The sequence below is a fragment of the Pecten maximus genome, chromosome 8 (assembly GCF_902652985.1).
Source record: "Pecten maximus chromosome 8, xPecMax1.1, whole genome shotgun sequence".
NCBI classification, from domain to species: domain Eukaryota; kingdom Metazoa; phylum Mollusca; class Bivalvia; order Pectinida; family Pectinidae; genus Pecten; species Pecten maximus.
The window spans coordinates 18434351-18449043 of record NC_047022.1 but is presented as its reverse complement, the minus strand read 5'-3'; the positions used below and the strand labels follow the sequence as shown (position 1 = coordinate 18449043).

The 14693-nt window shown below is 33.3% G+C and overlaps 1 protein-coding gene across 2 annotated transcripts in view; it reads right to left on the bottom strand.

Moving 5' to 3' along the window:
- Nucleotides 1-1762: 1762 nt before the first annotated feature.
- LOC117332672 (14-3-3-like protein) overlaps nt 1763-14693 on the bottom strand; it is a 50417-nt gene continuing 37486 nt past the window's right edge. The window contains exons 4-5 of one of the 2 annotated variants that reach the window (XM_033891666.1): nt 5704-6053; nt 1763-5135 (exon numbers count right to left, since the gene is read on the bottom strand). In XM_033891666.1, coding sequence (XP_033747557.1) covers nt 5083-5135; nt 5704-6053 — 403 coding nt within the window. In that variant the 3' untranslated portion in view covers nt 1763-5082. Of the gene's footprint in view, nt 5136-5703; nt 6054-7929; nt 11924-12537; nt 12894-14693 lie in introns of those variants that run through there. The other variant, XM_033891667.1, reaches the window with a different exon arrangement.

Genomic DNA, 14693 nt, shown 5'->3' with positions numbered 1-14693 from the left:
TTCCTCCGGTTTTTCATTCCTTTTTATAACGTTTCCGCAAACCCGCTCATGACTCGATATCATTCTCCGTCTGTAACATCCCAGAATGAGAACATGGCCGAGAGTGCATGGTATGTCACAATTGGCAGTTCACATCCTCCCCAATGTTTAGAGGTTGGTCAGATGTTGATGGCTTATTAGTGACACAGTGGGTGTGGTCCCCTGTTAGTGGTTGGTTGCTTAGTGACACATAGCCGGAGTTTCCTCTGGCCCTGTCACCATGTCCGGTGTAGGGGCCCTACACCATTGGTTGCTTAGTGACACATAGCCGGAGTTTCCTCTGGACCTGTCACCATGTCCGGTGTAGGGGCCCTACACCATGATGTCTGGTGTAGGGCCCCTACACCGGACATGATGACAGGGCCAGAGGAAACTCGGGCTAGGTCACAAAGTGACCTGATGTAGGTTGCTTACCCTCCCTTATTGCAAAAGTTTGGTATTAACATTTGTATGTGATGGGTAGTGTCTAGTAAACCACTTTAACTTAATGTACCTAAATTTATGATTCTAAAAAAAAAACGACGAAAGCTTGTTGGCAGACAAAGGTCTAGATATTAGTAGGTTGATAGTTGTTACTGATGGAGTTCGGTGATCGGAGGTTACAGGAAGGGATTTGTCACTCAGTTGAAGGAGATGTGTCCAAGTCCCATACGGATCCACTGTATAACGGATAGGTTAACTTTGGCTAGCGGCTCAGCAGCTAACAGTAGTATCTCATCAAGTTTCAGGACGATCTGAATTGCATGTACTATTGAGTCCTCGCCAAAGAATATGGCTAAGTTAGAGGCTGTTTGGTCTGTGGTAGACAATTTGAAGTGCACTAAGCTAAAACAGGTTTTACACTGGGTGATTGAGTGTTAACAGTAGTGTGCAGTCACCTTTCCCGAAATTGTCTGCGAAGGTTCTTTCCATGCACAAACCTATCACTACTTTCAAGATTCTCTCTATGGCTCTTTTCTGCCTTATGTTCTAGGGCTTCTTACTCTTCTATCAGAAGTCTTCCACTGATATCACTGAGATGAACCCTCTCTTTTATTTTACACTCGAAGTTCTTAGGGAGATTAGGGACAGGAAGTGCGGTTGAGATTAGGGACAGGAAGTGCGGTTGAGATTAGGGACAGGAAGTGCGGTTCAGGAGATTAGGGACAGAAAGTACGGTGAGAATCTTGTTAGTCGTCTCCAGGCAGCGCCGTCTGAGCCAGTTGTAGATGACACAGGATTATTATAAACTTTTGAGTAGAGGGTCTCGCTAATTAAGGATAGCAGTGCACACATGTCAGAGGCAGTCCGTTCATTTGAGTCATATGTAGATAAAGTAGTTAACAACCTCAAGGATATGTTCACAGAGAAGGGAGATGTTTCTGCTTTGTCAGCTGTAAGTAGGATGTTTGATCCAGCTCTCTGTTTGTCGGATGTGACTGATGAGTTTGTTTATGATGTTGTTTACTAGTTGTGGTTTGGTCAGAAGTAGAATGTAGACAGGAGGTGACGATGTTCAGGGTTTATGTCAAGGTTCAGGTTACGTCAAATAGTCAGTTTTTTTTTTATAAGGTTTAAGGAAACATTTCCTCTTGTAGATGTGACTACAGACAGATTTTTTTTTTAATTCCTCCTCCTGAATAGCTCATCAGATTTTAACCAAATTTAGTTCTTATCTTCACTGGAACAGAAGGACAAAAGTGTGGTGTAAACAAACTGTTTTACAAGGTCAACAAAAACAATGTTTAAGAACTGGATCCATTTTAATACTTTTGCTAAAGCAAAAACTGACCAGCACGGCCCTAACAAAGGGTTATTTCCATATTATCTAAGTCCATCTACACATCATATGATACCAAACTTTACTTCTAGTGTCATAAAACAAGGTAAGAATACTACAAGTTTTCACAAAAAAATATACATTATGTTAAATAATCCAAATTTTTAATACAATCAACTTTAATTGTGATGAACATACAATAGCAACTTATTAAATAAATATCAAATATTTTACCTAAATTTGAATAAAATCTATTGTAGTAAGGCATACTTATGACATATTTCCATGAAATACAACTTTTGATTTCCACTTCTTCGAATGAGTTTGTATAAAATTCACCAATTTGACATGAAATTAAAAAAAAAATTATCTAATGAAAAGAGTATTGATTGAAAGATACATATTACTGTGTCATGATAAAATTCAATATTACTGTATTGATTAATTATTTTATCCAGGGTTATTTGACAAATATATTTCATGTATGCCAAACTGTTATGAGATAGTTTAAGTTTTGTTAATGATGGTCTTTTCATAATACTGTTACTTTACTAGAATTTTACAAGCAGCAGTATTTTTGTTAAAATTGCAATACGAAGAAAATAACAATCTGACAAAGCTGATATTAATTTCTTATTTAACTTGATATTGAGTGCGAGACTAAATCTTTTTGATGTATTTGGCATTCTGATGAAGAGCATATTCCTAAAGTCCATTTGAGAAGATCAATTGCATGGAGCACAACACTCATAACAAAACAATTAGCACAACAATTAGTTCACTGATAGTAATTTGAAAAAAAAAAAATATGAAAATATATAAATATATATTTAGAAATTAAAATTTATCTTAAAAAGTTCACAATACATGATTACTTATCATAAAGACATACGCTAATACAATTTAAAAAAAAAAGTTTTTTTCTTCCTTGTTGGTACAAATTCAACTGACTTGTAGAGTTTGAATCCTTTTGATGTATACCCAACATCTCATTTGCATGTGAAATTCTCTTAAATTTCTATTTTAGCATTGCCACCTACCAGAAAAAACTACAGTATTTTAGTCCCTTAATATCCTTGCCCACATGTTAACTAGCTTATCCTGAAATCTTACATTTATTATACAGGGACAAAACAAGTTGTAATTTGATGAGACAATGTCATTAAAATTTCAGTGCAGTGAAATGTGTCCATTTTTAAAAGCATGATAAGCTTAAAGCATACTTTTTTTAAAGTAAGTGATTTAATATTTTGTCTTTCAAAAATAAACAAAAGTACAAATATAGAAATAGAAAATTAAGAATAAAATTTATTTATCATTTTGTTATTTAGAAAAGAAATAGAAGAAAGTAATTCAAAATGAAATTACCTTTGCTTGGCCTCAATCCGTCCCTGTCATTTTTTAACCGGAAATCTCATATCATCGATATATAATAATTATGTATGTATATTAAGCTATGCCATGGTAAAATTGGCGTGAGTAGTAGGTATTCCCTCACCTAGTATTTAACTGACTATTCAATGGAATGAAAAATATCAAAACTTGAAAAAAGTAAACGTTACAATTCAACACTGAACAAAAAGGAAAAAGAAAAAAAAAAACTTAATCAAACTTAACTTTATAGAATGTTTATAAAAATGCCACTATACAAGATGAAATCAAATCTGTACCGAAAACTTGGTTCTTTAACCAAACAACCTGTTTAGTAAGCAATTTATATTTTTCATATTTTTTTTAAGATGTATAATTGATTGCTAGTTGCATTTTGATAAGTTTAAATATGATTCTAATTTGGAAATTGTATTGAAAATTCATTAGTAACGTAACTACTAGGCATTGTATGTGAGATTGATTTTGAATATTTATCAGTACAGTATTAAGATTGATGGATTGTTACATCCATTACAGCTAACTCTAAAAAATCTGCAATGACATGTGAACAAAGGGAAACAACTCTAGTTTAAGCATTAGGATATGTCGGGATAAAATACACTTAGTACTGTAAGCCGTAACTAAATTGGGAGTAAATATTGATACACGTTTGTATGCAGTAAACCAACAATACATCTTATCAGATTTAACGGATATATACTTGGTCAGACAAACATGAATAATTAGCCTTTCACACGTAACAGATTTTCAAAAATACATGCATTGTTGTAAACAAGATAGGATGTATGTACTTCTATCACGGCTGTTGTTTTGAACGTTATTTATTCAGAGTGGACCTTTAAAATTCAGAATGAGCCATTGATGTATAACTGTGAAATGGAAAACCTTATTTGCTTTTTTAGAGTACAATTATCAAAGTTTATAACGGTATAAAGTCGATGAAAGGAAAGACTATTCCACTTTCTTCAACTCCAAATTTTTTTCTATAGAAAAGATATTTTCGATGTAAAAACATTTGGTATAAGTTGGGTGATTTGAAACATCTGGAAGCTTACATGAAAAACAAAATATTAGCGAAAAAGTAAGGTGTGTATCAAATCAAATCTGGCCAAAAGTACAAGCTATCTTTACCATATGACATATATATATTTTTTTCATATATATATTTAAGAAACCTACATTCAAAATCTGGTATTTGCTTTAAACCATCCAACCTTCTAAGAATAATAAATTTGAAATTCTAGACAATAATTATTCAATACTTTGATAAATTCAAATATTTTACAAGCCTTTATATTTTATTCATATAAGTACATGTATGTGAAAATTGGAAAGAGGAGAGAATTATTGAATCCAAAACACCAGTTTATCTGTATTCTTTTGACCAAAACAGGTGGGTTGAATCACAGCTGGAAGAACAGGTATCAGAGAATTAAGTCTCCTGACAAAAAGCAGTGTTACACAACACATAGAACCACCATAACATATTTAAAGATTTAAGTAAGGGAAACATCTATACGTCTACGCAAGATGACATCACCAATGCACGTTATCATTAGGTGACAGACAAGTATCTTTACAGTATTATCAAAGACAAAGGGATTGTCTCCCTTTTCAGTTTTAAATATCAAGGGTTTTCCATAGCAATCTCTCAAACACATGTATAAGAAATACAGTCTGTTACTTGAATCAACAAGTCTAACTAAGCATCCATATTCCACTTGATAAGACTAAAGATGGTCTGTTGTCTGTTCCACAGGTGTTAAACTATATATGGCCTTTCTAATTCTGAAATCCATTATCGTCCTCAATAAAAAAATTAAGAGTTCATCTTTATTGTGAAGTAACATCAGAAAACCCCAGCAACAATGTCCAGGAGTTGGGCAGTAAAATTAGGATTCTTCCTGTTGTTCTTCAGCATCATCCTGTCTCTGTTGTTCTTGATCTACAAGTAAACAAAGATCTCTTGTATGAATTACAATAAAACACTAATATTTATAAATAAAAACTGTATCATCCAGCAATGCTGTTGCCTGGAAATACATTAAGTACACAGCAAAATTAACACTGGGACTGATGAAGATAATTTATTTTTTCTAGGACACAAATTTGGCCCAATGAAAATTCAAAAAAATGTGAGCCGAATGCAAGAAGGCTTGTGATTAAGATTTTTTTATGGAGTTATATCACATCATCCACTCTTTATTTCATAAGACCCTGCTTCAACTCTAAAATCCATTAAAATCAATGAACAATCGAAAATTATCATCAACCAATTAAAAAAAATATATATCATTCATTTAAGCTAAAAATAATAACCTGGTATTACTAAGGAGTTTGTCTCTCACAAAACCCATGGAAAAAAACTACTTGTACACTTAAGGATCTAACAATACAATAAATATAGTTTGCACATTCCAAATGTTGATGCTGTTGCCTTACTTTACCTCCCTCATTGCTGCAGACAAGTTAAATATGCTTAACATTATTATATTAGTATAATTAAATCTCACCATCTCCATCTTGGTTGGGCATATCAGCTGTCCACAGTGTCAAGTTGTCTCTCAGAAGCTGCATGATCAGGGTTGAATCCTTGTAGCTATCTTCATTCAGAGAGTCAAGCTCCTGTATAGCGTCATCGAAAGCTGTCTTGGCGACCTCGCAGGCTTGTTCTGCTGAATTCAAAATCTCAAAGTAGAAAACGGAAAAATTCAGGGCGAGTCCGAGTCTGATCGGATGTGTAGGTGGTAGGCCCTTTGCATTATCTGCTGCTGCTTTGTATGATGATAAACTGCTTTCAGCAGCCACTTGTCGGTCGGCTCCTTTTGCAAATTCAGCAAGGTAGCGGTGGTAATCCCCTTGCCTGTGGAAATAAAATTATAAAACATGTTAAAATTTTCTGTTCCGACCCCAATTTTAATACATTTGGATACTACGTTTTATAGCCCTTCAACACTGCAGGCAATTGGCAAACTATTATGACCCCAAGCCTCTAATTCATGCAGTGATGAATAATTTAAAATGTGATATTGAAAATAGATCAAAATTTGATAACTCCCCCCCCCCCCCCCCTCCCCCCCTCTACTTGCCAAAAATACTCGCAAGTTATTTTAAAATTTCAACATATCTTTTTTGTGACCTTAAAGTTGGTCAAGGTCGTTTATATGGACAAACCTGGTGGTTTTCAACTGAGTGTGTTATTGACCATTAATCATGACCCTAGACTTTTTTTTTTGGCTTTAACACATATACACCCCCCCCCCCCCCCCCCCAAGACCTTTCTCAAACAATGCCTCTAACCCTAACTAGATGAGTTCAGTTTATATATAGTAATAATGACCTTATTTTTAACCATATGCAAACCTGTACGATAGAAGAGTGCAAAACGCAATTAATATGGAACACATAAAATGGCTTAACGAATATTTCATAACAGTGATATGATTGAACAGTGGAACCTGCATATTGTAATATTATTATAATATTCTGTAATATTACAATAAGGCTGAAAAAAGATAAAATAACCAGGATACTATAATGACCGAATTATTTTTAGATCGGCCTTCCGTATGTTATTCTGTGAGGTAGTCACCAACTACTACAAGAAGACCCTGCCTCAAAATGGCCCTGGCTGTTCACGAGGCAATAAACACAGGGTCAAATAGGACAGGCGTATAAAAATTTAACATTGGCAACGACAAATCTATAATCTTCAAAGAAAATGCAAAGATAAAATTTGTAATGCACTTAGAACTAGGCCTGGAACTACCTCTGTAGTTATAATGAAGAAGTTGATATCATAAAAGTGTTTGTGATGTCATACTTCACTTATATACCAATTTTCATTTCGATCAATGTTAAAATTGTACCAATTAGCAGCCTCCGTGTTGTTGTTTGCTATGGCAACAAAGCCCATGTAAATGTATTCAGAGTCGCCTAATACTCCTATATACCAATTTTCATCGATCACAGGCCAGGAAAATGGCAGCCATTTTGTTGGGTTTTTTTCTTCCAAAAATAAACGGCATCGATTGTAGTATCAGACTATACCTACATCTAAATTTCAACATATCAGAACTCATCTCTAATTAATACAGTGAAATGATGAAATAAAAAATAAGAGGAATATTGCACTGTATGCTTGGGTCCCAAGGTTGGGGGGTTTGGGGGGGGATTCATACACAGACTTCTAATTATCAAAATCCATTTTCAGCCCCCTATGGCTAGCTGTAGATTACAAGTGCTGCCAATAGAGCTAAAGGGAAACTTCCTCTAGTTGAGTCAATGGCAAGTAACTAAATGGTTCACCTCATTGATAAAAACAACATAAATCCATCGATTGATTTTTTTTTTGTTGAAATCTTTAATATTCAAAGCAATAAGGATTTTGGAGTCTACCTAATACAGTACAGTGTATTTTTTATTCACACAAAAATGAAAAAAAAAATCCCATTTTAAACACAGGAAATTCAGTTCTTGTATATATATATATACGGTATGTGTGTATGTAAATACTTAGTTCAAAGTTTATACCTCAGAGGTACAAGAAGGGGGGAATGAAAAACTGTTTTACACCAATTCCATCTAAATAAGTAATGAAAATAAAATTATACCTACTTAAATGTAAGGCCCATTTATTGGTCTTGTGTACATAATGTAATATTACAAGTGCAAGCATCTTCATACTATACAAAATTATGCTTGTACTAAATCAATCTATGAATGTGGAGTATATTTTATGACAATTTTTGCTTTTGTTTGTTTTTTCCTTCTTAATTCAGAATAGCTAAAAGCTGTACAAAAAAATAACAGAGTACTTGCAGTAAGTAATTTTGTGCAACTCAATGACAGCAAAGTTTGCCGTCTGATATGATGGAAGTTAGGAAACTAGTTCCATTTACAAAAATTTACCAAATAGGCCTATATCATTGTTACGGAACCAGGCGTGTTTTGAAATACTGTATTGATTAAATTAACAAAATAAAAAGAATTGTAATGACTTTTTGATGACATAAATCATCCAGATTTCATAACCCCGACCTTTAAATATTGATCATAAATTGTTTACCTTGACTTTACAAAACATAATCAGTTTGTGGACAAAGAGCCTATAAAATTGATCAACTTCTTGACTCAGTTTTGCCTTGCAATATTTATTCATTCACCAGACAGTTTTGTGTAAGACTGTTTTCTATCCAGACAGTTTTGTGTATGTTTTCTATCCAGACAGTTCTGTGTATGAATGTTTTTCTATCTCGACAGTTTTCTGTAGTCATGACCAGTTTTCTATCCAGACAGTTTTGTGTACGATTGTTTTCTTTCCAAACAGTTCTGTGTACGACTGTTTTCTATCCAGTTTTGTGTACGAATGTTTTCTATCCAAAGTTTTCTGTAATCATGACTGTTTTCTATCCTTACAGTTTTGTGTACGAATGTTTTCTATCCAGACAATTTTGTGTAGTCATGACTGTTTTCTATCCAGACAGTTTTGTGTATGTATGTTTTCTATCCAGACAGTTTTCAGTAGTCATGACTTTTTTCAATGCAGACAGTTTTCTGTACAACTGATTTCTATGCAGACAGTTTTGTACACGGCCGTTTTCTATCGAGACAGTTTTGTGAACGACTGTTTTCTATCCGGACATATTTGTGAAGGACTGTTTTCAATGTTTTGTATCCAGACAGATTTGTGTATAGCTGTTTTGTATCCAGTTTTGTGTACAATTGCTTTCTATCCAGACAGATTTCTATCTTGACAGCTTTGTATACCTTCTTTTTTGTATCTAGACAATTTTATGAAAGACTGTTTTCTATCTAGTCAGGTTTTTTGGTTTTTCTTTTCAGAATGTTCTTTGAAATACTTTTTTTTATCTCAACCAATTTTCCAGAACAAAATGGGTAGTAATACAGCGACACTATAGAATATTATACATAGCCAAAAAATGACATTCTGGATCATTATCAAAGCAACGAAAATGTTTCGGAAAACAATTTCACTACCACTAAACAAACTCAGATAATAGATTTTATCTCCTTTGTACTATAAATGTTTTTGATTAAACGGCATGTAATAGTCATTTGCAGCTATTCATAAAGAGGCATTTGTAAAATATGTTTCATCAACACGTAGTAACATGGACTACAACATTCTGTAATCCTTGTACATATCACACCATTTCAGTGCCCCTCTAGGACTACAATGTGTCTCATTTCAGATTTAAAACAATAACCAATCTATCAAAAATTTTAAAAAGACGAAAAATATAAATTACAAATATAAACACCAAAAATTATTCTAAACCATGCATGCAAATTTACATTTTCATATAATTCTGAAATTGTATAAAATAACAATTGTAGCTTGAATTATTTTCGCTAAAAGTGAAAGTAAATAATTTCATATTCTTGGCCTCTTATCTTCCAAACTTTTTTTCTTTACAATTTCAAACAAAATTTGAAATTAATTGCTTTAAACTTTCTTTATAGTGTATTTGATAGACCTGTGAACTTCTTAACATTACAAATCTGTACATATGAAACATTCAAATTATCACAATTAAGTTCTCTATTTGGTTCGATTTTTGTTTCTTTCTTATGTTTCCTTAGAAACTTAGACCAACTGGAAATAGATCGCCATGGAAACCAAAAGGAAAGTATCATCATATACCCCAATGGATTTTTCTACCATAATTCCTGCTTTTCTGGATTATGGAGGATGTGATAAATCATGATTAACAACACAGAGAAACAACACAGAGAAACAACACAGATACAAAAACAACAACAACAACCTGATTCAGTCAGAACAATCAAGAATTCACAATCTTTTTTTTTTTTTGAAGGAATTTATTCAACAGAGTTTACCTTATGTATAAAATGACATAATTTTTTTTAATCACTTGTATTGTCAAAATTAAGATATTTATTGTAAATATGCATAAACCAATTTTGTTAATATTTGTGATGTTCATAATGTTCCAGTTGCTGAATTTGTGACCTAATTATGGAAACTGAGGTTAATTTTCAAAATAAAAAAACCATTCTTTTAAATTGTTATATCTATTATTCAGAATAAGCCAAACATTTCTGTTTAAAAAAATTGATACTTATAATTTCAGAAATATATAAGTTTTAGTCTGTAAAAAGTATAATGGCATTGCATATGTGTTTTACGCAAGTGAAAAGGCTCAGAGAGTTTCTAATACTTTTTCAACACTTTCTTACAACTTTCTAGGTCTATTTCTTAGGCAAAATCGGTTGAAGTTTTCTATTTTATCATACCGGACTGTGATGTGTAGAAAAGTAAAAACAAATTGCGAGTTAAATAGCTCGTAAAGAAGAATGATATACTACGCAAAAGTTTGATAACGTCAGCATTTTTTCTTACAGCATTAGTCTAGTGGGTGCATAGTTTATAAAAATCAAATAGTTTATTAAGGAAACAAATCTATTCAGTTATCATTAACATTTAAGATACATTTTGCAAACAAACAAAATTTACTCACAACAATTGACTCACTCAACAACCTGATCAGATTTTTTTTAAACTATTAAAACATTAATATATCAATTTTTTTCCCTCAAAATAGGTATTAATTTTCAATATTACTGGTAACCACCTACAGCATTATTTAGTATGTAAACTACAAAACTGCTATCCTTGATTATCTCATAAATGTGTAATGAAAGCACAATGACCTGTAATTGATGAAAAGAATGTTCTGAGTTAAATAAAAATATGATAATGTGTCTTTCACTTCTATCACGTTATGCCTGTTGTCAAGTCAAAGACTCGTTTTCACTATTACCAAGATAATACTGATATTGACTTGAAGGGTTTCCCCATTTATGACATATCAATAAGGAAATACCCTAAAATCTTGATAATTAGCCAGAAGGAAGATGATCTCTAATATAAGTCATGAATTCATTGCAGGGAATGTATCTTGAATCTAAGAAAGTGTTGAAAATAGAAAATAATGCTATTAAGTTTTAGCAAGTTGAAAATCTGATTTGTATTTAAAACTATAAGATTTCTGTCATTCACTATTCAACTGATCCATGTATTGTGATTCGACATTTGAATATTTTAGAAAATAGCATGATTAATATTTCAATTTTCGTGTAACTTCAGAGACTCTACCTGCAGCTAAAAATCTGATCTTGAATATAAGCTAGTCTAAAAAACAAGTAATTGTAGCCTTTAAACCAAATTAACCACAGCCAAAACTTATTGTCAGGATTTTAAGGTATAACACCAATGTCTTACTTCAAATGTTTGATCATAGTACCAGCAAATTATCTGGTATCTTGGAAAAAGTAATAGAGAAAGGCAAATTAATATTTCAGTAAATATTTCAATAGCATTCAAACAAAATTACCCCAATAGTCACATTCAGAGCATCTGAAAGATAACAAACTCGCATATTGCTAATAAGAATTTCAGAAAGACACATACATATTCATTGTATTTAAAGGAAAATCACTATAAATCAGCATATTAATAAAGTGTTGAATTTGTTTGGCTTCCAAAAAAACACAACGTATCAACCTCAGTCAAGTTTAACAGATCTACAGTTCCAGTATATAACTAATATATCCCAGGCAGACTTTGCTGAAGTAGAAGGATGGAGAGTGTAAGGAGATGGTCCCATGATAAAGTTTATCATAGTCGTGTGGGTAATAGTTATTCCCTCTACTCAATGTCCTCCACTTGTTCCTCCTGCTGCTCTCCTGTGGAAATAAAGCATACATTGGTAAGGAAAAGTCAGGCAAAAATGTTACATCACACTCCTGTGGAAATCAAGCATAAATGTTACACCACAGACAAAAAGTAATTACAGGTGGTTTAGAGTTATTGTTATCACAGGGTAAAATAAAAGTGTGGTCAATGGTCGTGTAAACGCACGGTAGCTTATTAGAGAGTTATTGTTATCATAGGGACAAAAACTGTGATCGCTGGTCACGTAAACAGATGGTGACTTGTTAGAGTTAAAATGTAGAGAAAACCTGCACGGGGAAAATTTAAATGGACACTTAGAACCGTCACCTGGTAGAGGCGGTTGTTTGGACAGATTCGACTTCATGATCGATTGAAAACAAAAAAAGGCTATTTTTTATTTATTTTTTATATAAATGTATAAAATGCCACAAGTTACATACTTAAGGATATTAACACCCTCTAATAGATTGGGCTTCTCTTCCTATCTTTTTTATTTAGACTGAATATCTAGGGAGAGTAAAAACATCTCTCAGAAAAATTAGCTTTGTAAGCTACAATTTCTTATCATTAATAATATCATTAAAATAAATTTAAGAAATGCTTTATTTAATCCAGCAGCCCTCACCTTCCTCATTGTCAAGCATGTTAGTGTCAGATTTCCATAGTGTGAGATTGTCCCGAAGAAGTTGCATGATAAGTGTGGAGTCTTTATAATTTTCTTCTGGGAGCTTGTCCAACTCTTTGATGGCATCATCGAAGGTTTGTTTGGCAATCTTGCAGGCTTCTTCTGGACGGTTGAGTATCTCGTAGTAGAAAACAGAGTAATTAAGTGCTAGACCTAATCTGATAGGATGGGTGTAGGGTAATGAAGCCTCGCATATTTCTGAAGATTTCTTGTAGGCCAGCATGGCATTTTCTGCAGCTTCTGTGCGTTCTTTATCTGATGTGATCTCGGCCATATATCTGAAGTAATCTCCTCGCCTACAACAGACAGTCAATGGCTACATATTACATTCATATGATATACAAAATTCAAAAGACAAATAAAAACTCTAACAATCTGTTGGAGTTCAAAAATTATTTTCATTCCTTTCATTCTTCATCAATCAGTTCAACTAAAGCCAAGCTAGATGTGTAAGCTGTAAGCTAACCACTAATACCCAAAACTCTAACACACAACCTTTCCCTAAATGAAATACAACATAAATGCCCCCGCTGCCACTCGACACCCTGAAACCTCCGCAGTTCCTGCCCCCAGCATTTCAAGGCGGAGGCATAATAACTAGAACTGTCATCCGATTCGTCCAGGGGCCCAACTCCTGACCAACCCCCCTTCCCCTCGATGAGGTTATGAGTAGAATAATGGAAAATTAATTGTAGTCTGGTAACACACGGTCTGGGGCAATTCAGCTTTCCAAAATGGGGAGATAAATTCTACCCCTTATGGATAACGCATATCTTCAATGTATAGGGATTTTTGTTGGTAAGTTTAGTTGAAACTCCATTGCATTTACACAACAAATACGTATTGTAAAAGCAAACCATTACTAAAGTCTCCCACCTTATGGATAACGCATATCTTCAATGTATAGGGATTTTTGTTGGTAAGTTTAGTTGAAACTCCATTGCATTTACACAACAAATACGTATTGTAAAAGCAAACCATTACTAAAGTCTCCCACCTTATGGATAACGCATATCTTCAATGTATAGGGATTTTTGTTGGTAAGTTTAGTTGAAACTCCATTGCATTTACACAACAAATACGTATTGTAAAAGCAAACCATTACTAAAGTCTCCCACCTTATGGATAACGCATATCTTCAATGTATAGGGATTTTTGTTGGTAAGTTTAGTTGAAACTCCATTGCATTTACACAACAAATACGTATTGTAAAAGCAAACCATTACTAAAGTCTCCCACCTTATGGATAACGCATATCTTCAATGTATAGGGATTTTTGTTGGTAAGTTTAGTTGAAACTCCATTGCATTTACACAACAAATACGTATTGTAAAAGCAAACCATTACTAAAGTCTCCCACCTTATGGATAACGCATATCTTCAATGTATAGGGATTTTTGTTGGTAAGTTTAGTTGAAACTCCATTGCATTTACACAACAAATACGTATTGTAAAAGCAAACCATTACTAAAGTCTCCCACCTTATGGATAACGCATATCTTCAATGTATAGGGATTTTTGTTGGTAAGTTTAGTTGAAACTCCATTGCATTTACACAACAAATACGTATTGTAAAAGCAAACCATTACTAAAGTCTCCCACCTTATGGATAACGCATATCTTCAATGTATAGGGATTTTTGTTGGTAAGTTTAGTTGAAACTCCATTGCATTTACACAACAAATACGTATTGTAAAAGCAAACCATTACTAAAGTCTCCCACCTTATGGATAACGCATATCTTCAATGTATAGGGATTTTTGTTGGTAAGTTTAGTTGAAACTCCATTGCATTTACACAACAAATACGTATTGTAAAAGCAAACCATTACTAAAGTCTCCCACCTTATGGATAACGCATATCTTCAATGTATAGGGATTTTTGTTGGTAAGTTTAGTTGAAACTCCATTGCATTTACACAACAAATACGTATTGTAAAAGCAAACCATTACTAAAGTCTCCCACCTTATGGATAACGCATATCTTCAATGTATAGGGATTTTTGTTGGTAAGTTTAGTTGAAACTCCATTGCATTTACACAACAAATACGTATTGTAAAAGCAAACCATTACTAAAGTCTCCCACCTTATGGATA